At 56.0% G+C, this 14,503-nt stretch overlaps 7 protein-coding genes across 7 annotated transcripts; 3 read left to right on the top strand and 4 right to left on the bottom strand.

Moving 5' to 3' along the window:
• Positions 1-346: 346 nt before the first annotated feature.
• On the bottom strand, positions 347-2,543 carry BO94DRAFT_520119 (rhomboid protease PCP1). The gene is made up of 5 exons (XM_025610093.1): positions 1,649-2,543; positions 1,484-1,587; positions 1,096-1,429; positions 850-1,024; positions 347-786 (listed from the first exon to the last, which is right to left on the bottom strand). Exons 1-5 carry the CDS (start codon positions 2,484-2,486, stop codon positions 519-521), a joined length of 1,719 nt encoding a protein of 572 aa, XP_025466091.1. The 5' UTR covers positions 2,487-2,543; the 3' UTR covers positions 347-518.
• Positions 2,544-2,721: 178 nt separating this feature from the next.
• BO94DRAFT_469584 (uncharacterized protein) lies at positions 2,722-3,192 on the top strand (the record flags this gene model as incomplete). The annotated part of the gene is made up of 1 exon (XM_025608293.1): positions 2,722-3,192. The coding sequence occupies one exon, from the start codon at positions 2,722-2,724 to the stop codon at positions 3,190-3,192; it is 471 nt and encodes a 156-aa protein (XP_025466090.1).
• A 245-nt stretch (positions 3,193-3,437) lies between these two features.
• Positions 3,438-5,335, bottom strand: BO94DRAFT_536779 (Mob1/phocein family protein). The gene is made up of 3 exons (XM_025612108.1): positions 4,639-5,335; positions 4,458-4,572; positions 3,438-4,379 (listed from the first exon to the last, which is right to left on the bottom strand). Exons 1-3 carry the CDS (start codon positions 4,874-4,876, stop codon positions 3,875-3,877), a joined length of 858 nt encoding a protein of 285 aa, XP_025466089.1. The 5' UTR covers positions 4,877-5,335; the 3' UTR covers positions 3,438-3,874.
• On the top strand, positions 5,065-7,362 carry BO94DRAFT_587195 (Paf1-complex subunit LEO1; the record flags this gene model as incomplete). The annotated part of the gene is made up of 4 exons (XM_025615807.1): positions 5,065-5,156; positions 5,813-6,085; positions 6,138-6,312; positions 6,370-7,362. The coding sequence occupies 4 exons, from the start codon at positions 5,065-5,067 to the stop codon at positions 7,360-7,362; spliced, it is 1,533 nt and encodes a 510-aa protein (XP_025466088.1).
• A 449-nt stretch (positions 7,363-7,811) lies between these two features.
• On the bottom strand, positions 7,812-9,101 carry BO94DRAFT_442340 (Zn(II)2Cys6 transcription factor rglT; the record flags this gene model as incomplete). The annotated part of the gene is made up of 2 exons (XM_025607512.1): positions 7,812-8,905; positions 8,972-9,101. Coding segments are annotated over 2 exons (1,224 nt in total), but the record flags the coding sequence as incomplete, so codon positions are not given.
• A 225-nt stretch (positions 9,102-9,326) lies between these two features.
• Positions 9,327-12,038, top strand: erb1 (ribosome biogenesis protein ERB1). The gene has a single exon (XM_025612107.1). The coding sequence runs from the start codon at positions 9,375-9,377 to the stop codon at positions 11,736-11,738; it is 2,364 nt and encodes a 787-aa protein (XP_025466086.1). The 5' UTR covers positions 9,327-9,374; the 3' UTR covers positions 11,739-12,038.
• Positions 12,039-12,053: 15 nt separating this feature from the next.
• BO94DRAFT_536771 (putative AAA family ATPase/60S ribosome export protein Rix7) lies at positions 12,054-14,452 on the bottom strand. The gene is made up of 3 exons (XM_025612106.1): positions 14,368-14,452; positions 14,071-14,301; positions 12,054-13,982 (listed from the first exon to the last, which is right to left on the bottom strand). Exons 1-3 carry the CDS (start codon positions 14,413-14,415, stop codon positions 12,066-12,068), a joined length of 2,196 nt encoding a protein of 731 aa, XP_025466085.1. The 5' UTR covers positions 14,416-14,452; the 3' UTR covers positions 12,054-12,065.
• Between the last annotated feature and the right edge of the window lie 51 nt (positions 14,453-14,503).

Genomic DNA, 14,503 nt, shown 5'->3' with positions numbered 1-14,503 from the left:
ATTCGGAGCACGCGAGAACTGGTTGTTCAACAGTCACGACGCAGCCACAAATTCAAAGGCTGTATCTGCAGAATATAAATGGTTGAGGGTATTCACAGGAGCAACGGAGAACCAGGGGTCAAGGTCAATAAACCGAGAGGAACAGCCAAGATGGATGAAAGGATCTGAGATCCTGGTGGAAGAAAGAGAGGGGGCAAAGTTAGGGAGGGCGCATTGTAACACTCTCACGCGCGAGCGAGGTGCCATTCACTGGCGTGCTCGACTGGGTCTCGCCGATTCCTCCCGACTACTGACCCGTCTACAGAGGAAATTTCTTGCTAGTCAGTGGATAGGGCATGATTCTTTTCGGACCAGGGAGTATGGAATTGATACTAGGGTGATGCGGCCATCCGCGAAAGATTGAGGAGAGAGGAAATATATATACATATATAGCATGCTTTCCAGCGGTTAAATCTAAAATTACAGATCAGCCGAGTCAGGGTATACTTGACTCTAGTCCCGGCTGATAGGCGATGAACTCAACCCTTGAAAGACCGCCACGTGAACCAATGATTAGCCTCGCGGGGGGTTCTCTCGATCTCCTTGCTCCGGTATAAAGCCCAGGTGATTCCTGTGAAGTATCCGCCCAGATGACACCAATGATCGATTTTGGGTGGGTTGCGGAGTCGGCGTCGCAGGACCAGAGAGAGGATATCGATGGAGACCACTGTGGCGATAATGGCCCATCCGGGGGCAGAGAGGACCTTCTTCCAATCATCCGGGAGGAAGGAGGCTTGGAGGTTTTGGCTATTCGAGGGTCAGTGAGCTGGTTCCCCGATGAATTCGACCGGGAGGGAAGGGGGTTCGTACTCTGCGTGAAGTGTGCAGTAGGCTGCTAGGAGGCCGGAGAGGGCTCCACTGAGGCCGAGAGCGGTGACAGTCCATTGTGCTTGGAGGCAGTGGACTGCCACGGTTGAGAAAGAGCCGACAACGCCCGAGGCTAAGAAGAGGGAGAGAAATTCGCCTCGGCCGATTTCATCGTGCACTGCGGTGGGAGGATGCGAGTCAGTCCGGAGCCTGGACAGGAAGGAGTCGGAGATATTGGGACACACTCACATCGGGGCGCGATCGCCGCGAAACACAGCATGTTCGTAAACAGATGCATGGGGTACTGATGGCTAAAGATACTGCCGACGAGTCTGAAGGGGGGATTAGGGTTGGCGACGACGTTGATGAAGTAGCGGTTGAGGAGTCTCCAGGCTGGAGGGAACCACCATAGACCGAAGATGCCGACATTGATGCCCATGATGGCCAGGGTCGTTGCAGCGGATCGAGGGATATTGGGCCACATCCGGTCAGCGTTGGCGGGAGGCTCATAGTACATGGTGAAGGCATAGCAAAGCCCCAGGGTCAGGAACATAAAGACAAGCGAGGGAAGAAGCTGGCGACTCTGTTCAGGATGTAGTTAGCCCAACGCCCTCCTCCCGATACAGGAGGACCCTACCATTGTGAGCTTGCTAATGTCCAGATCCAAGTCCTGAGCGGCCAAGTAGTTTTTCTGGACCCATGCCAGAACAGGGCGCTGCCGGGGGTCTGCAAGTTGCCGATCTACACGCATGAAGTCGGTCAGCACAAACACGCTACTAAGCAGGAGTCCATTTTCTCTTACCTTTCGGGGCAATTTCCATGGCAGTCTTCTCATCCACATTCTGGAGGGCAAGACTATTCGTCTCCAGCGAGCGCTTGAGCCTCTCGTCGTGGTGCTGCCCCCCCTGTAGCCATTCCTGGCGTTTCCTTTCCTGCTCGGCCAAGAGCCACGCCTCGTTCTTCTCCCGGAAGTCTTGCAGGACACTTCTGCCGGAAGGATCATTTGACTGGCCCAGCTCGGCCCCGTACGAACCACTCTGCGGCTTATACCGATTTGTATCCATCGCTTCCTCTTCATCCATTTCGCGGTGGACCCGGGCTAAGATCATGGCATCCTCATCCATCGGATACTTCGTGCGGAGATACACCAGCGCTGCCTCGAGACTGTGCGGGGGTATGGAGCGGTGGATATCGGCGGGTAGTTTTAGGTCGAGGGTGCCTTGAAGACGCCGGCCATGTAGAACGGCCAAGGCCCGGTTTCCCATAGCAGGGGATATTTTTGAGCGGGCTCCAAAGATGGATTTGAGTTCAGCGGCGGAGAATGGTTGGGAGCGAGGACTGACGCCATGTTCCACTGGGGGAGCCTGCCGGGAGCGGAGGGAGCTGGACCTGTTGAATGAGCGGACGGGGATCGAGAGAGAGCCGGGGGACGGTTTGGAAGAGCGAGATGCAAGAAGCAGCGGACTTGACCAGGAGCCCAGAAGGCGCCTGGAGAGGCTATCCGGACGCCATGGGAGAGCAGAAGGTGTGGAGAGACGCTGGGCGGAGCGCAGCGGTGATGAAGTGACGGGGAGGAGCCAGCTCGAGGCTCGGAGCCCCGGGCAAGGAATGCGCCGGGCTACGCCGAACGCATTGTTCATCTCCTGCAACTGGGGGGTTGAGGACCTTGCTACAACGGCAATGATGAAGAATCACGGCGTCGGGGACGATGTAATGAGGCCCAGGCCATGGTCCAGGAACCAAATCGATGGAGGGTCATCACGTGGTGATAAGCCTTCCTCACGCCGATAAGCCACAATCATCCATCGATGCTTCATCCATCATGGTTGATCAATGATCATCACGATTCCACCAGCCCATCCAATCTTGCCAGCCATGTCCAGCGAATCCCTCCCCATCGCCCCTGCCGCCTTCACCGAGGCCATCAAGGAGCTCCCCCTCCCCGTGCTCTACGCCAAGGTCTCCGAGATCCGCAACTCGATCGCGCACCTGCACCGCTCCAACCAGGAGCTGCGAACCTTCATCGCCGAGTCCTGCGAATCCGAAACCGACAAGCGAGAACTAGAAGGATACATCGTCGAGAATGAAGGTGTCGCCGTCTCTATGACGAAGAGAATTGACCTGCTCAAGGCGGAGGTCGAAAGTCGCGGTCAGCAGTGGATCGAACTGGACGAGAAGGAGAGAGGGGAACAGAACGGAAATTCAGCGCCGTCGCCCTCCCAGGCTGCTAATGGAACGGCGGAAGATTCAGAGGCTACAGCGCAGCGGGGTTCGCCCAACCCCGCATCGACGGAAAATTCTGGAGATGCACAGGCGGGCCAAGACGAAGAGGGTGTCTACCTTTGATGCGCATTCTTGTTACTCATATCTTGGAAATTCGAGACAAGCAAGGTACAGCGGAACTTGAGTAGGATCGCCTACTGCGGCTCTGCATGAGGGACGGGACTCCGATATGTTGTGCTACTAGTCAACCTGCTGTGGAGGTAGGGTTCTGCTACCATTCGTCCAGCCACTCCATCAGCAGTCAACTTTATCTACTCGATACGGTCAAGGCGCGTCGCGCCGGTGGTGGTATTCCTCAAGGCATCATGTCATGCATGCTAGTCGAAACGGGCCCTCCCGAGCTATCTCTATGGTCTACTCTATGGGACCGGGCTCTCTGTTGTATTGTTCATAATCTCAGTTTGGCTGAACAGTGCCATCTTCACATCAGGCTAGTTCCAGAAAATTCAACAACCCCTCGTCCAGCCAGCATGCACCATGTTAATCTAGGCTACAGTAATCGCATAGTTGGTGGGGGATTGCCACATGATATGCAAGAGTGACAGAAAGAAGATATTCACCGCATGCTAAATGCTTTAACGCCAACTTTGTGTCATATAATCCATGGGCTCCATGTAGAAGGCAAGACACCAAGAAATGGCGATCATAGGAACGAGTATGGCCGCCTAATCCGATAGTGAGTTCCAACGCCAGGTCAGACAACTTCTTGCTGGTGAAAGAATAATATGTTCGGCTACACTCTAGCTCAGCTAGAGGCTTGCTGCTGGCCCCAGTGGCCTCCTGACAGGGCCTCTGGAGGAATGCGCTGCTGCTTGATGAACAGGTCGATGAGTGGTTGCATCGGCTCCATCTCTTTGTCGGAGACGAGCTTGTAGTACTTGGCCACCGTGACGAAGTGGACGAAGCACATGTTGAGGATGTCGTGCTTGTTGATGTGCCAGAAAGGGTTTAGCCAGTGCGCATGGTACAGATGGGCGTAGCAACGGAACATCTGCTTCATGATGCCCTGGCAGTCTTTGTAGAACGTCTGCGGGAAGCCGCTAGACTTGCCAATCCACTCCTCCCCAGAGGTAGCGCTGGGGCCTCCCGCTTCATTCAGCGCAAAGGTATCCGGCATGCCCGTTACCTTTTCCGTAGGAAACATGACCGGGTCATGAATCTTGCTGACGATCCATTTCTCGACACGGTTGATGAACTTGGGGGCCGAGATCTTGGCGGCACGGCCGTCCACCAGCCAGGTGTATGTCAGACTATAGAGCAACAGACGTTAGGAACATTGACGCAAGAATACCGAGCGCGGACAAAGAGAGAGAGAGCGATCGACTTACCGGCCAGCCGACATGGTGGGGCAAGTGTTCTCGTTACAGATCGGCAGTCCAGTGAGGCTATTGACCTCTTGAATCACCTGAAGCATGCCGTGGAGCAGGCGATATTGTTCGACAACTGCAAGAAGCAAACGATCAGCACCAGGGGGCTTTTCCAAACGGAGGAGGTTGCAAGTCCGCTTACTCTGATGGGCCAGCCATTCACCCAGCTCCACGTTCTTGGGACAAGCACACAATGTCAAGAAATTGCCCTTCACATTGAGGGGGGCATATTTCTCTTGGAAGAAATACTTGGGAGCATCGGGGTCGTACGTGGCGGAGGTGTCGACGGAGAGACTCGAGGTGAGCGATGGAGAGTTGGGCACATGGCCGGCCGTGGGGATCTGAGGGGTCGGCGACGGGACCGGACTTCCATTGTTCATCTTCGCGTTGTTGTTGTTATTGTTGTTGTTCTTGTTGTTATTGCCTCTGCCAAACCCTTGGCGGCTGGAAAGGGAATCGAGTCGCAAGTCAGTTCTAGCTGGTTCAAAAGAATATGTGGGGAGGGGGGAGAGGCGAAAAGGAGAGCGCCAGGAGGTGAGGTGCTGAAACAAAGGACAGCACGGTGCTCATGGCCACAGATTCAGGGGCATCATTCTTTGTGCGCCCCGGCATGCAGCAGCACTGGTCCACCGGCGCCGAGATGCAAGAGTTAAGGGCCAGGTAGGAAGATGCATAGTTGAGAGAACAGGAGAGAGAAGGGGGGGGTAAAGGGAAGGAGGGGAACCACATACACACTCTGAAAGAAAGTCGCCATGATGAATGAACTAACACGTGCGCGGAAGACTGACTAATCTGGCGATAAGAAGAGGGGAAGGAAGGAAGGAAGGAAGGGGGTTCGAAGGGGAGAAAACGGGCGACGAAGGTAGGCGAGGGGATTAATGAGGAATGAGGAGGAGGAATAATGACTTTGGGGATAATAGTTCAGTTAGTTAGTCCCGAGTTACTAAGTCAGTCTCCCCCCGATCTGGGCCTTAATCAGTAATAATAATTAATGGGCGTTTCGGCTTTGCTCTTTCGGTCTGGCCCGTGGAGCTGCCCGCTGGCCCTAGCCCGCTTCGGGCCCGGACCGGATCATCTGGTCTCCCGCCCGAGAGTGTCTCTCTTCCCCAAGACATTAAAGACATTCTTATTCGCAATCCATACAATGTTCCTCCAGGTCGGAATTTGATATTACCCTTCCCCGGCCATTCTTCGCCTCCCCCCTACCACTTGTTCCTTCGCATTTCCTATCAGGCTCTTTTTCTCCCCTCCTCTCGGAAGGTTCTGTTGACGACAATCTCCCGACACCCCTCAAAACCAAAAGTTGTCCCTCTTAGCAGCAACGACCTTCATCGGCTGAATTGTGCGCACCCCGTCCGAGCTCCCTCGCCTTCAAATCCAATGTCGTCGTCAGATGAGGATATCGTCCGTCGCCCTGGGCGTGGCACAGGTGCCGCTCAACCAGGGAGCCCATCTGCTAGCGAACACAGCGAGGTCCCAGCGCGCAGCCAAAGTCCCATTGGCTCAGACGCGGGCAACGTGAACGGTTACGACGATGCGGACCTGTTTGGCTCGGACGCCTCCGATGGAGGGTTTGGCGATGATAATGAGTATAGTCATCCATCCCTTCTTGTGGCATGACATCCACTGACCTGTCCAAAGTCGACCCCAACGGAGACTCGACGACGAGGAACTCGATTCGGGAGATGACGTGGATCGCAACGATCGCGTGGGAGAACCCATGGATTACGAAGGGGGCGCAGACTATGAGGAGACGGTGAATATCATGGACCTGGGCCTAAGTCGGGCGCCGGAGCCAGTGACTTCTAATGGTGAGGTATGTTTCAAATATCTACCGACTCAGTTATTCTCTGGTTCACCGTTGGCATTCTAGGTATACACGATACCGGTCCCCCATTTTCTGTCCATCGAAACGGAGGAGTTCAACCCGGAGACCTATGTTGCGCCTCCATTTGCGACGGCGGCCACGTCTCTCTGCTGGCGCCATGATCCCGAGGACGAATCGCTCCTGCAGTCGAATGCTCGAATTATCCGCTGGGAGGATGGTTCCATGACCCTGCAGTTAGCATCCGCGCCGAAAGAGCAATACCGGATCTCGACCAAGCCATTGGCACCTCTCAGCAAGTCCGGCGAGTATGATACCAAGCTAGATTCGCACGTGTACCTCGGAGCAGCCGCAGAAGCCTCCTCGGTGTTCCGACTCACCTCCCACCTCACCCATGGACTTACGGTTTACCCTACGACCATGGAAACTGACGATGCAGTGCAGCGTCTGCAGGAATCGCTCGCTGCGGCCACCCGTGGTGCCAAGAAAACACTGGATGGATCGGCACCTGTTATTGAAGTGAAGGAAGATCCCGAACTTGCCAAACGGCAGGCGGAGATGGCGGAACGCGAGAAATTGAAGGCCGCTCGTCGCCGCCAGCAGCTACAAGACCGCGAGCTGGATCGCGGCCGTCGCCACGGGTTCCCCCATCGCACCGGAGGTGCTGGCCTTACCGTGGGTGGATTGGAAGATGACGACGGCCTACTGACGACCCGTGCGAAGAAGCCTCGCAAGCCTAACCGCCGGGGCGAGATTTACACGGATGACGAAGAAGAGTATGACCGCCGCGGCCGGACTCGGGAGGATGAGTACGACGAAGATGACGGTTTCCTGGTTGGCAGTGATGAAGAACCGGAAATCGTCGACGATGACGATGAAGAGGATGTTCTGGAAGATGACGATATGGACGCCGAAGGCGACGAAGAAGACATCCCGCCCGCGAGACCCAGACAGAAACGAGCCTCTCCCGAGGCTGAGAGGGGCACTCCCCCAACCCGGAAGAAGAACCGCTATATTGTGGACGATGACGACGAAGAGTGATTGGCTCTGCTGTCCCTCGTGTCCCTCGCGGTCCTATAAACCTTGACTTCCTATGCTAATGACATGTAACTGTACCATCCATTTTTGGGAGTCATCATCGGCGCATGAAAGGTCGTTCCCACCTCCAATGTTATACTTTGATATCAGGACTCTACGGCAGAAATACTTGACCGGGCGATTTGCGAATATGTACATACGGTGCAGGTAGATCAGCCTTGATCGTGAGAGCGAATGCTAATATCACAAGGGTAAGGACACTCAAAAGGTAGAGAGGTAAGAGTATAATCGTCGTGAATCGTGAGGTGAGGGCCGCCGATCGACCTAGAAAGGAAAGCGGTATTGCATGCCTCCGAGGACATAGCCACGGAACCCGATAACCAGCAACGCCGATTCCCCATTATTTGGCCCGAAATAGTAAGTGGCCATCGAGTCTACGTAGAATCCGGAGTGTCCGGGTAATCGCATGGCTCGAAATTGAATTTGGCGATGACATCGCGCGCACTTCGGATAATGCGCATACAGAGCGCATCCCGCTCGTGGCACGATTCCTCCTCTGATGAAGAGCCTAGTTCAGGCACAGGAAGATGGCGCTCCTCGACTGGCAGTGGATGTGATTGATGCCACCGTCGTTGACGTGCTTCCATTTCTTCAATGAGAGCAAGGAGACTGGCGGTGTCTGAGCACACGGGCAGACCAGCCGGGTCATATGGTCCTCCGATAACACCGTGTCGCACGGTTTGCCGCAGCCAGTCCTTCCAGCCTTCCATGGGATCCGATGAGCTATCGATTGTCGCTGCATAGGTAGGCGGTGTCGCCTGTCGGCCAAGATCCATGGCATTGGCTTTGGAAACCCGTAGCCAGGTATCGGCGATGACTGTTAACAGGGTCCCCGTGAAGGTGACGTTTTGCATGCCTGTCGTGAAGCGCATCGGACATATTTGACAGCGGATAACTGCCTGGGCAGTCCTAGCCCCAATATATAAGGAACACAGGGTATTGTGGGAGACTGGGAACGGCGCAAGGGAAGAAAGGTGGCTGAGACATAGGTATAGACAGGAGAGACAGGGGCATTGGCGGTCGGACGAATCCGAGTCCGGGGAGGAGGTAGGAGGGAACTGCATCTGGGACAAGTCGGGCGGTGGTGTGAATAGATTGGCGGATGACGAGGATACATCGGAGAAATCGGGCCAAGGGCTAACTGTCGTAGGGATTGTGTCTATGGGCTTGTTGAGGAAAAATTGCCCCGCGTGGTTGTCGTTGCCATCTGCAAAGAAAGTATGAGGACTGGGTTGCGATGTGCAGTTGGACGGCGTGTTCTCGGTTGTTCCAAAGGTTGATGATCCGAGGGAGGTCAAGTCTGAATCGTTGGTCCATGGCCCATTGTATGGTAGGCCAAAGGAAGGTAGATCGTCGTTGTCTTCTCGCACCCGTTTCTTGGGAGGGCGTCCCATCTGTTTCTGTACTGAATAGTGGCAAGGGAGGCCTTGTTTGACGCAGCGAGTGCAGCCGGTTGGCTCCCCCGAGCATTTCAGCTTGCGACTTCCTAGAAAAGGAGGCCACGATTAGCTCCCACCAGCATCGAGCTCATCCGGACACGACAGCAACATACTACACTCGTCACACGCCGCATGTCTCTTCGCCGACCGCGCCATGGCGGTGGCGGCATCGCTATGTGCCGCATTGTTCTCAAATGCCGGAGGGGGTTGACTGGGCTCGGAGTAAAGCTGCTGATGCATCATGATGCAGAACTCGAGGGGCTCAGCACCAGGAGGGGCGGAGGGAGAGAGGCAAAGAAGAATCAAGTATAATTAAGTATAATATAAATAGAATCACTGGATCGGGATCGATAAGTTATCTGCCTGAGGCCTGGGAGGGGAATCGATAAGCAAGGCGGTGTGTCACGTGAGCGGTCGGGAGGCCGCAAGGCTCCGCCGCAGCAAAAAAAAAAGTCGAAAAAGTTCAGCTTCGAGTTCTTCCAGAGGTGCTTCTCGACAAGGAAAAGGTACGCCGCCATGAATGCCTCAAAGCTTTCGAAGAAGCGCAAGGCTGTCACCAGAGACGTCGAGGAGGAGGCAGGTGTCTTCTCTGGGGACGAATTGAACGTGGGCGACATCAACGGCGCGCTTTCCGACAACGCCAACGAGCTGTCGAGTGACGAGGAGGATTCGGAGGTCGAACTGATCGATGATTTTAGTGATGAGGAGAACGATGATGAGGAGGAGGAACTGGACAGCGATGAGATTCCCTCGGACGGAGAGGAGCCTCTGAATAAGAAGGCCGGCACCCCCGCTGCGGACCTGGAAGTACCTACGAACGACGAAAGCTCGAGCGAGGAGGAGGCCGAAGTGAACTTCCGTATCGAAAAGGATGCCAATGGCAATGACCGTTACATCTATGATGAGATTAACCCGGACGACAATTCCGACTACTCTGACATCGAAGAGAACGCCAACACAATCGGTAACATCCCGTTGAGCTTCTACGACCAGTATCCCCATATTGGCTACGATATCAATGGAAAGAAGATCATGCGTCCCGCCAAGGGTGAGGCCCTGGATGCCTTGCTCGACAGCATTGAGATCCCCAAGGGTTTCACCGGCTTGACTGATCCCTCGACCGGAAAGCCTCTGGAGCTGAGCCAGGATGAACTCGAGCTGTTGCGCAAGGTGCAGATGAACGAAATCCCCGCCGAGGGCTACGACCCGTACGAGCCATTGATGGAATGGTTCAGTAACAAGCAGGAAGTCATGCCCCTCAGTGCTGCCCCGGAACCCAAACGTCGATTCGTTCCGTCCAAGCACGAAGCCAAGCGGGTCATGAAGATCGTGAAGGCGATCAGAGAAGGCCGCATTCTGCCTTACAAGCCCCCGTCAGAGGAGAAGGAGGAGAGCCTCGATCTCGTCAGCTTTGACCTGTGGGCCGACGAGGCCGAGCGGCCTGATCACCCCATGCACATTCCTGCCCCCAAACTTCCCCCGCCCGGCTACGAGGAGAGTTACCACCCTCCTCCCGAGTATCTTCCCAACAACAAGGAGCGCAAGGCTTGGGAGGAAGCCGATCCCGAGGACCGGGAGCAAGAATATCTTCCCACCGACTTTGGCTCTCTTCGCAAGGTTCCTGGTTACGGGGAGTTTGTCAAGGAGAAGTTCGAACGTTGCTTGGATCTCTACTTGGCCCCTAGAGTGCGCCGGAGCAAGCTGAACATTGATCCCGAGAGTCTCCTTCCCAAGCTGCCTAGCCCCGAGGAATTGAAGCCGTTCCCGTCTGTCTGCGCGACGGTGTTCCGGGGACACAAGGGCCGTGTTCGTTCCCTTGCTGTTGACCCCACTGGCGTGTGGCTTGCGACTGGTGGCGATGACGGCACGGTTCGCGTTTGGGAATTGCTCACCGGTCGCCAGTTGTATAGCGTCAAGGTGGGTGAAGAGGACGCTGTGAACGTAGTCCGCTGGAGGCCTGGCAAGGACGCTGTTGTTCTGGCTGCCGCTGCGGGCGATGATCTCTTCCTCATCGTGCCCCCGATCCTCGATCCCGAGCTCGAGCAAGCCAGCTTGGAACTCATGGATGCCGGCTGGGGATACGCCGCCTCGAAACCTACCCCCAAGGCCTCGGAAGAAAAGAAGACCACTCCTCCCCAGTGGGTGCGCCCATCGCCCGCTCTCGCCGACTCCGGCGTGTGCGCCGTCATCCCCCTTCGCTATGTGGCCAAGTCTATCTCGTGGCATCGCCGCGGTGACTACTTTGTCACCGTCTGCCCGGGCTCTTCAACCCCGGCTTCCATGGCCATTGCTATCCACACCGTCTCCAAGCACTTGACTCAGTACCCCTTCAGCCGGCGTATCAAGGGTGGTGGCCCGCCTCAGACTGCGCACTTCCATCCCTCGAAGCCCATCCTTTTTGTCGCTAACCAACGCACCGTTCGTGCCTACGATCTCTCGCGCCAACTCCTCGTCAAGATCGTTCAGCCCGGTGCCCGCTGGATCTCTTCCTTCGACATCCACCCGACCTCCTCCACCGCCTCTGGCGGAGACAACCTCATTGTCGGATCCTACGACCGCCGTCTGTTGTGGCACGATCTTGAGCTTTCCCAGCGTCCCTACAAGACACTCCGTTACCACCGCAAGGCTATTCGCGCGGTCAAGTTCCACCCCAGCGGCCGCTACCCTCTGTTCGCCGACGCCAGTGACGATGGCTCTCTCCAGATCTTCCACGGCAGCGTCACAGGCGACATGCTCAGCAACGCCAGCATCGTCCCTCTCAAGGTCCTCAAGGGCCACAAGATCACCGGCGAGCTCGGAGTGTTGGACCTCGACTGGCACCCGCGCGAAGCCTGGTGTGTCAGTGCCGGTGCGGACGGAACCTGCCGGTTATGGATGTAATTACACGTCGACTTGCAAGCGTATATTATCCGTCGTCCCTGTTCTCACAGCCGTCCTTGTATCCTGGTCCATCTACGTGGGAGGCGTTTTGGTGTGCATCCTTTAGAGTTTCTGATATCCATCCATACAAAAAGTTCACTCCTCACTTGACCTCCTATCCCCAGTAGACCACCATTATCAATGCCTCTACATCCTGTACCTGATCGTTAATCAGTCCAGCATCAAGCACTCATCTATCCACCTACCCAAAAAGCAGTTTACGATGCACCCTATATCTATGCACAGGAAACCCACCAAGAAAAAGTCGAAGATGTTATAGTATTGTATTTACATGACCCCACCACTCCAATCCCTGCGCAACTTCTCATACTTCTTTAAATCCGTCACACTGGGTCTAATAAATGCCTTGGCGGCAACGAAGTCCTCGAATTTGATGGTATCGCGTCTCTTGATAGCCGAGTAACCGGCGCGACGAAGCAAGCTACCCAGATCGGCACCACTGAAGCCCTCGCACTCCTCGGCCAGACGGTGAAGGTCCTCGTTGAATTCGATGGGCAGATTGCGGACGATGGTTTGCAGGATCTCAACGCGCTCGAGGGGACTGGGCAGGTTGACGAAGAGGAGGGTTTCGAGACGGCCAGGACGGAGCATGGCGGGGTCGATGATATCGGGGCGATTGGTGGCGGCGATAACATAGATGCCCTGGCGACTGCTGCCGAGGCCGTCGAGTTCGGTGAGGAGGGTGTTGACGACGCGGGCAGAGGCCTCGGAGAGAGTGTCGTCGCGACGGGGAACGAGGGCGTCAAGTTCATCGAAGAAGATGACGCAGGGGACGGAGGAGCGGGCACGGACGAAGACCTGGCGGACGGCGCGTTCGGATTCACCAACGAATTTGTTGAGGAGTTCGGGACCCTTGACGCTGATGAAATTGGCGCGGGACTCGTTGGCCACGGCTTTGGCCAGGAGGGTTTTACCACAACCTGGGGGACCCCAGAGGAGGACGCCGGTAGGGGCAGTGATACCAACGTTGGCGTACACTTCGGGGTTCTTGATGGGCTCGACGATGGCCGTGGCCAATTCGTCGCGGATACCGCCCAGTGCACCGATGTCGGCCCATGTGGTGTCGGGGATGGTGGCGAAGCCTTCACGCTTGGAGGAGGGTTGGATCTTTGGGAGGGCCGTGAAGAAGTCGCCGTTGGAAACCAGCACCGTTTGCGTTTCGTCGCCAATAGGCGTTTCTTTGGCGTGGGCGATGAGCTGGCGCAATTCCTTGACCTTGGGGCTGATGTCGTCCTGACCCTCGATCTCCATTTCCTCGCCGCTGTTGGCCTTGAGGAGCTCGAGATATCGCTTGATGGCGGCAGAGCCGGCGGTTGCGACGAGGTCGTTGAGATCTGCTCCCACGAAGCCGGGGGTTCGCTTCGCCAGGGTTTTGAAGTCAAGGTCGTCGGCGAGACGCAGCTTGCGGGTCAAGGCGCGCAGGATCTGCTCGCGGACTGGCTCAGATGGCACGGTCATGTTGATTTCCTTGTCGAACCGGCCTCCTCGACGCAGAGCTGCGTCCAGGCTATCGGGCCGGTTGGTGGCTGCGAGGACGATGACGGGCTTTCCGTCCGTCTTCTCGAGAGCCAGGTCATCCATGCAGGTCAGAAGTTGGGCGACAATTCTCTTTTCCATTTCTCGTTGGGCGCTTTCACGCTTGGGGGTGATGGCGTCGATTTCGTCGATGAATATGAGGCAGGGAGCGATTCTCTTAGCCTCTTCGAAGTACTCTCGGAGAGCCTTCTCGGATTCTCCCGACATTCCGGAAATGACAGATGGAGCGGATATGGAGATGAAGGGGACGCCCAGCTCGGCTGCGAATGCATTCGCAATCATGGTTTTACCGCAACCTGGCGGACCATGTAACAGGACACCCCGGGGAGGTTGGACGTTGGACGACATGTAGACTTGCGGGCGGGTCATGGGCAGGATGACGAGATCTCCAAGCTCCTGGACCACATCGTCCAAACCACCCAGATCGGCAAGACTGACATGAGTGGGAGGAGAGCGGTCGACTGCGGCATCGGCCTTGCGCCTCTTGGAGGACTGTGACTCACCGCCGTGGTGTCGTTTCTTCGTGGATGTGGACGTCGCCGGCAGTGCTGTAGTCTCGGCGGTGTTCGAATCGCTCTGTTTCGACGGCTTAGTGGCGGTGCCTGTGTTCCACATGCCAACCAGGCTCTTGTTAAGGCTGTTGGACTCCTGCTCCCGTCAGTACCGTCCGATTGCCAGCCAGATATAAGCCGCTTTCAAGGTGGGCATCCCGCGAAGCAGAACGTATGTTCCATACCGGAGGTGCCGGTTGTTCCTCCAGCCCTTCAAAGTCGCCGTCTATCGAGTCGTCCTCATCTTCCCCGAGTACTCCCACTACTCGCTCGATGCTGTCCTCGAGGATCCTCTTGGGCTTCCTGTTTAAGCTGGAATTGGACCGCTTGATGGTATCGTAGATCCCGGAGACCGATAGGCGGAATTGGTCATTCTCCGCATTGTCATCTATAATTTTGCGCACGATCTGGTAGATCTGTGAAGGGTGGGTTAGCGAACATATACATCGACATGGGCCACGCGACTATCTCGCTGCTCTTACATCCTTGTCGAGGCCCTGCCTCAGCGTCGGTCTGCCCCCACGGCGCATCTTGACCAATGCAGGGACTGGAATGGTATAAATGTAGAATCTGGCAGCTTGATAACGACGAGCGCAGGCAATCTTTCCCACAATTTTA

The sequence above is a fragment of the Aspergillus sclerotioniger genome (assembly GCF_003184525.1).
Source record: "Aspergillus sclerotioniger CBS 115572 chromosome Unknown BO94scaffold_19, whole genome shotgun sequence".
Lineage (NCBI taxonomy): Eukaryota > Fungi > Ascomycota > Eurotiomycetes > Eurotiales > Aspergillaceae > Aspergillus > Aspergillus sclerotioniger.
Note: the sequence above shows the minus strand (reverse complement) of the source record. Positions and strands in the feature narration are given on the sequence as shown.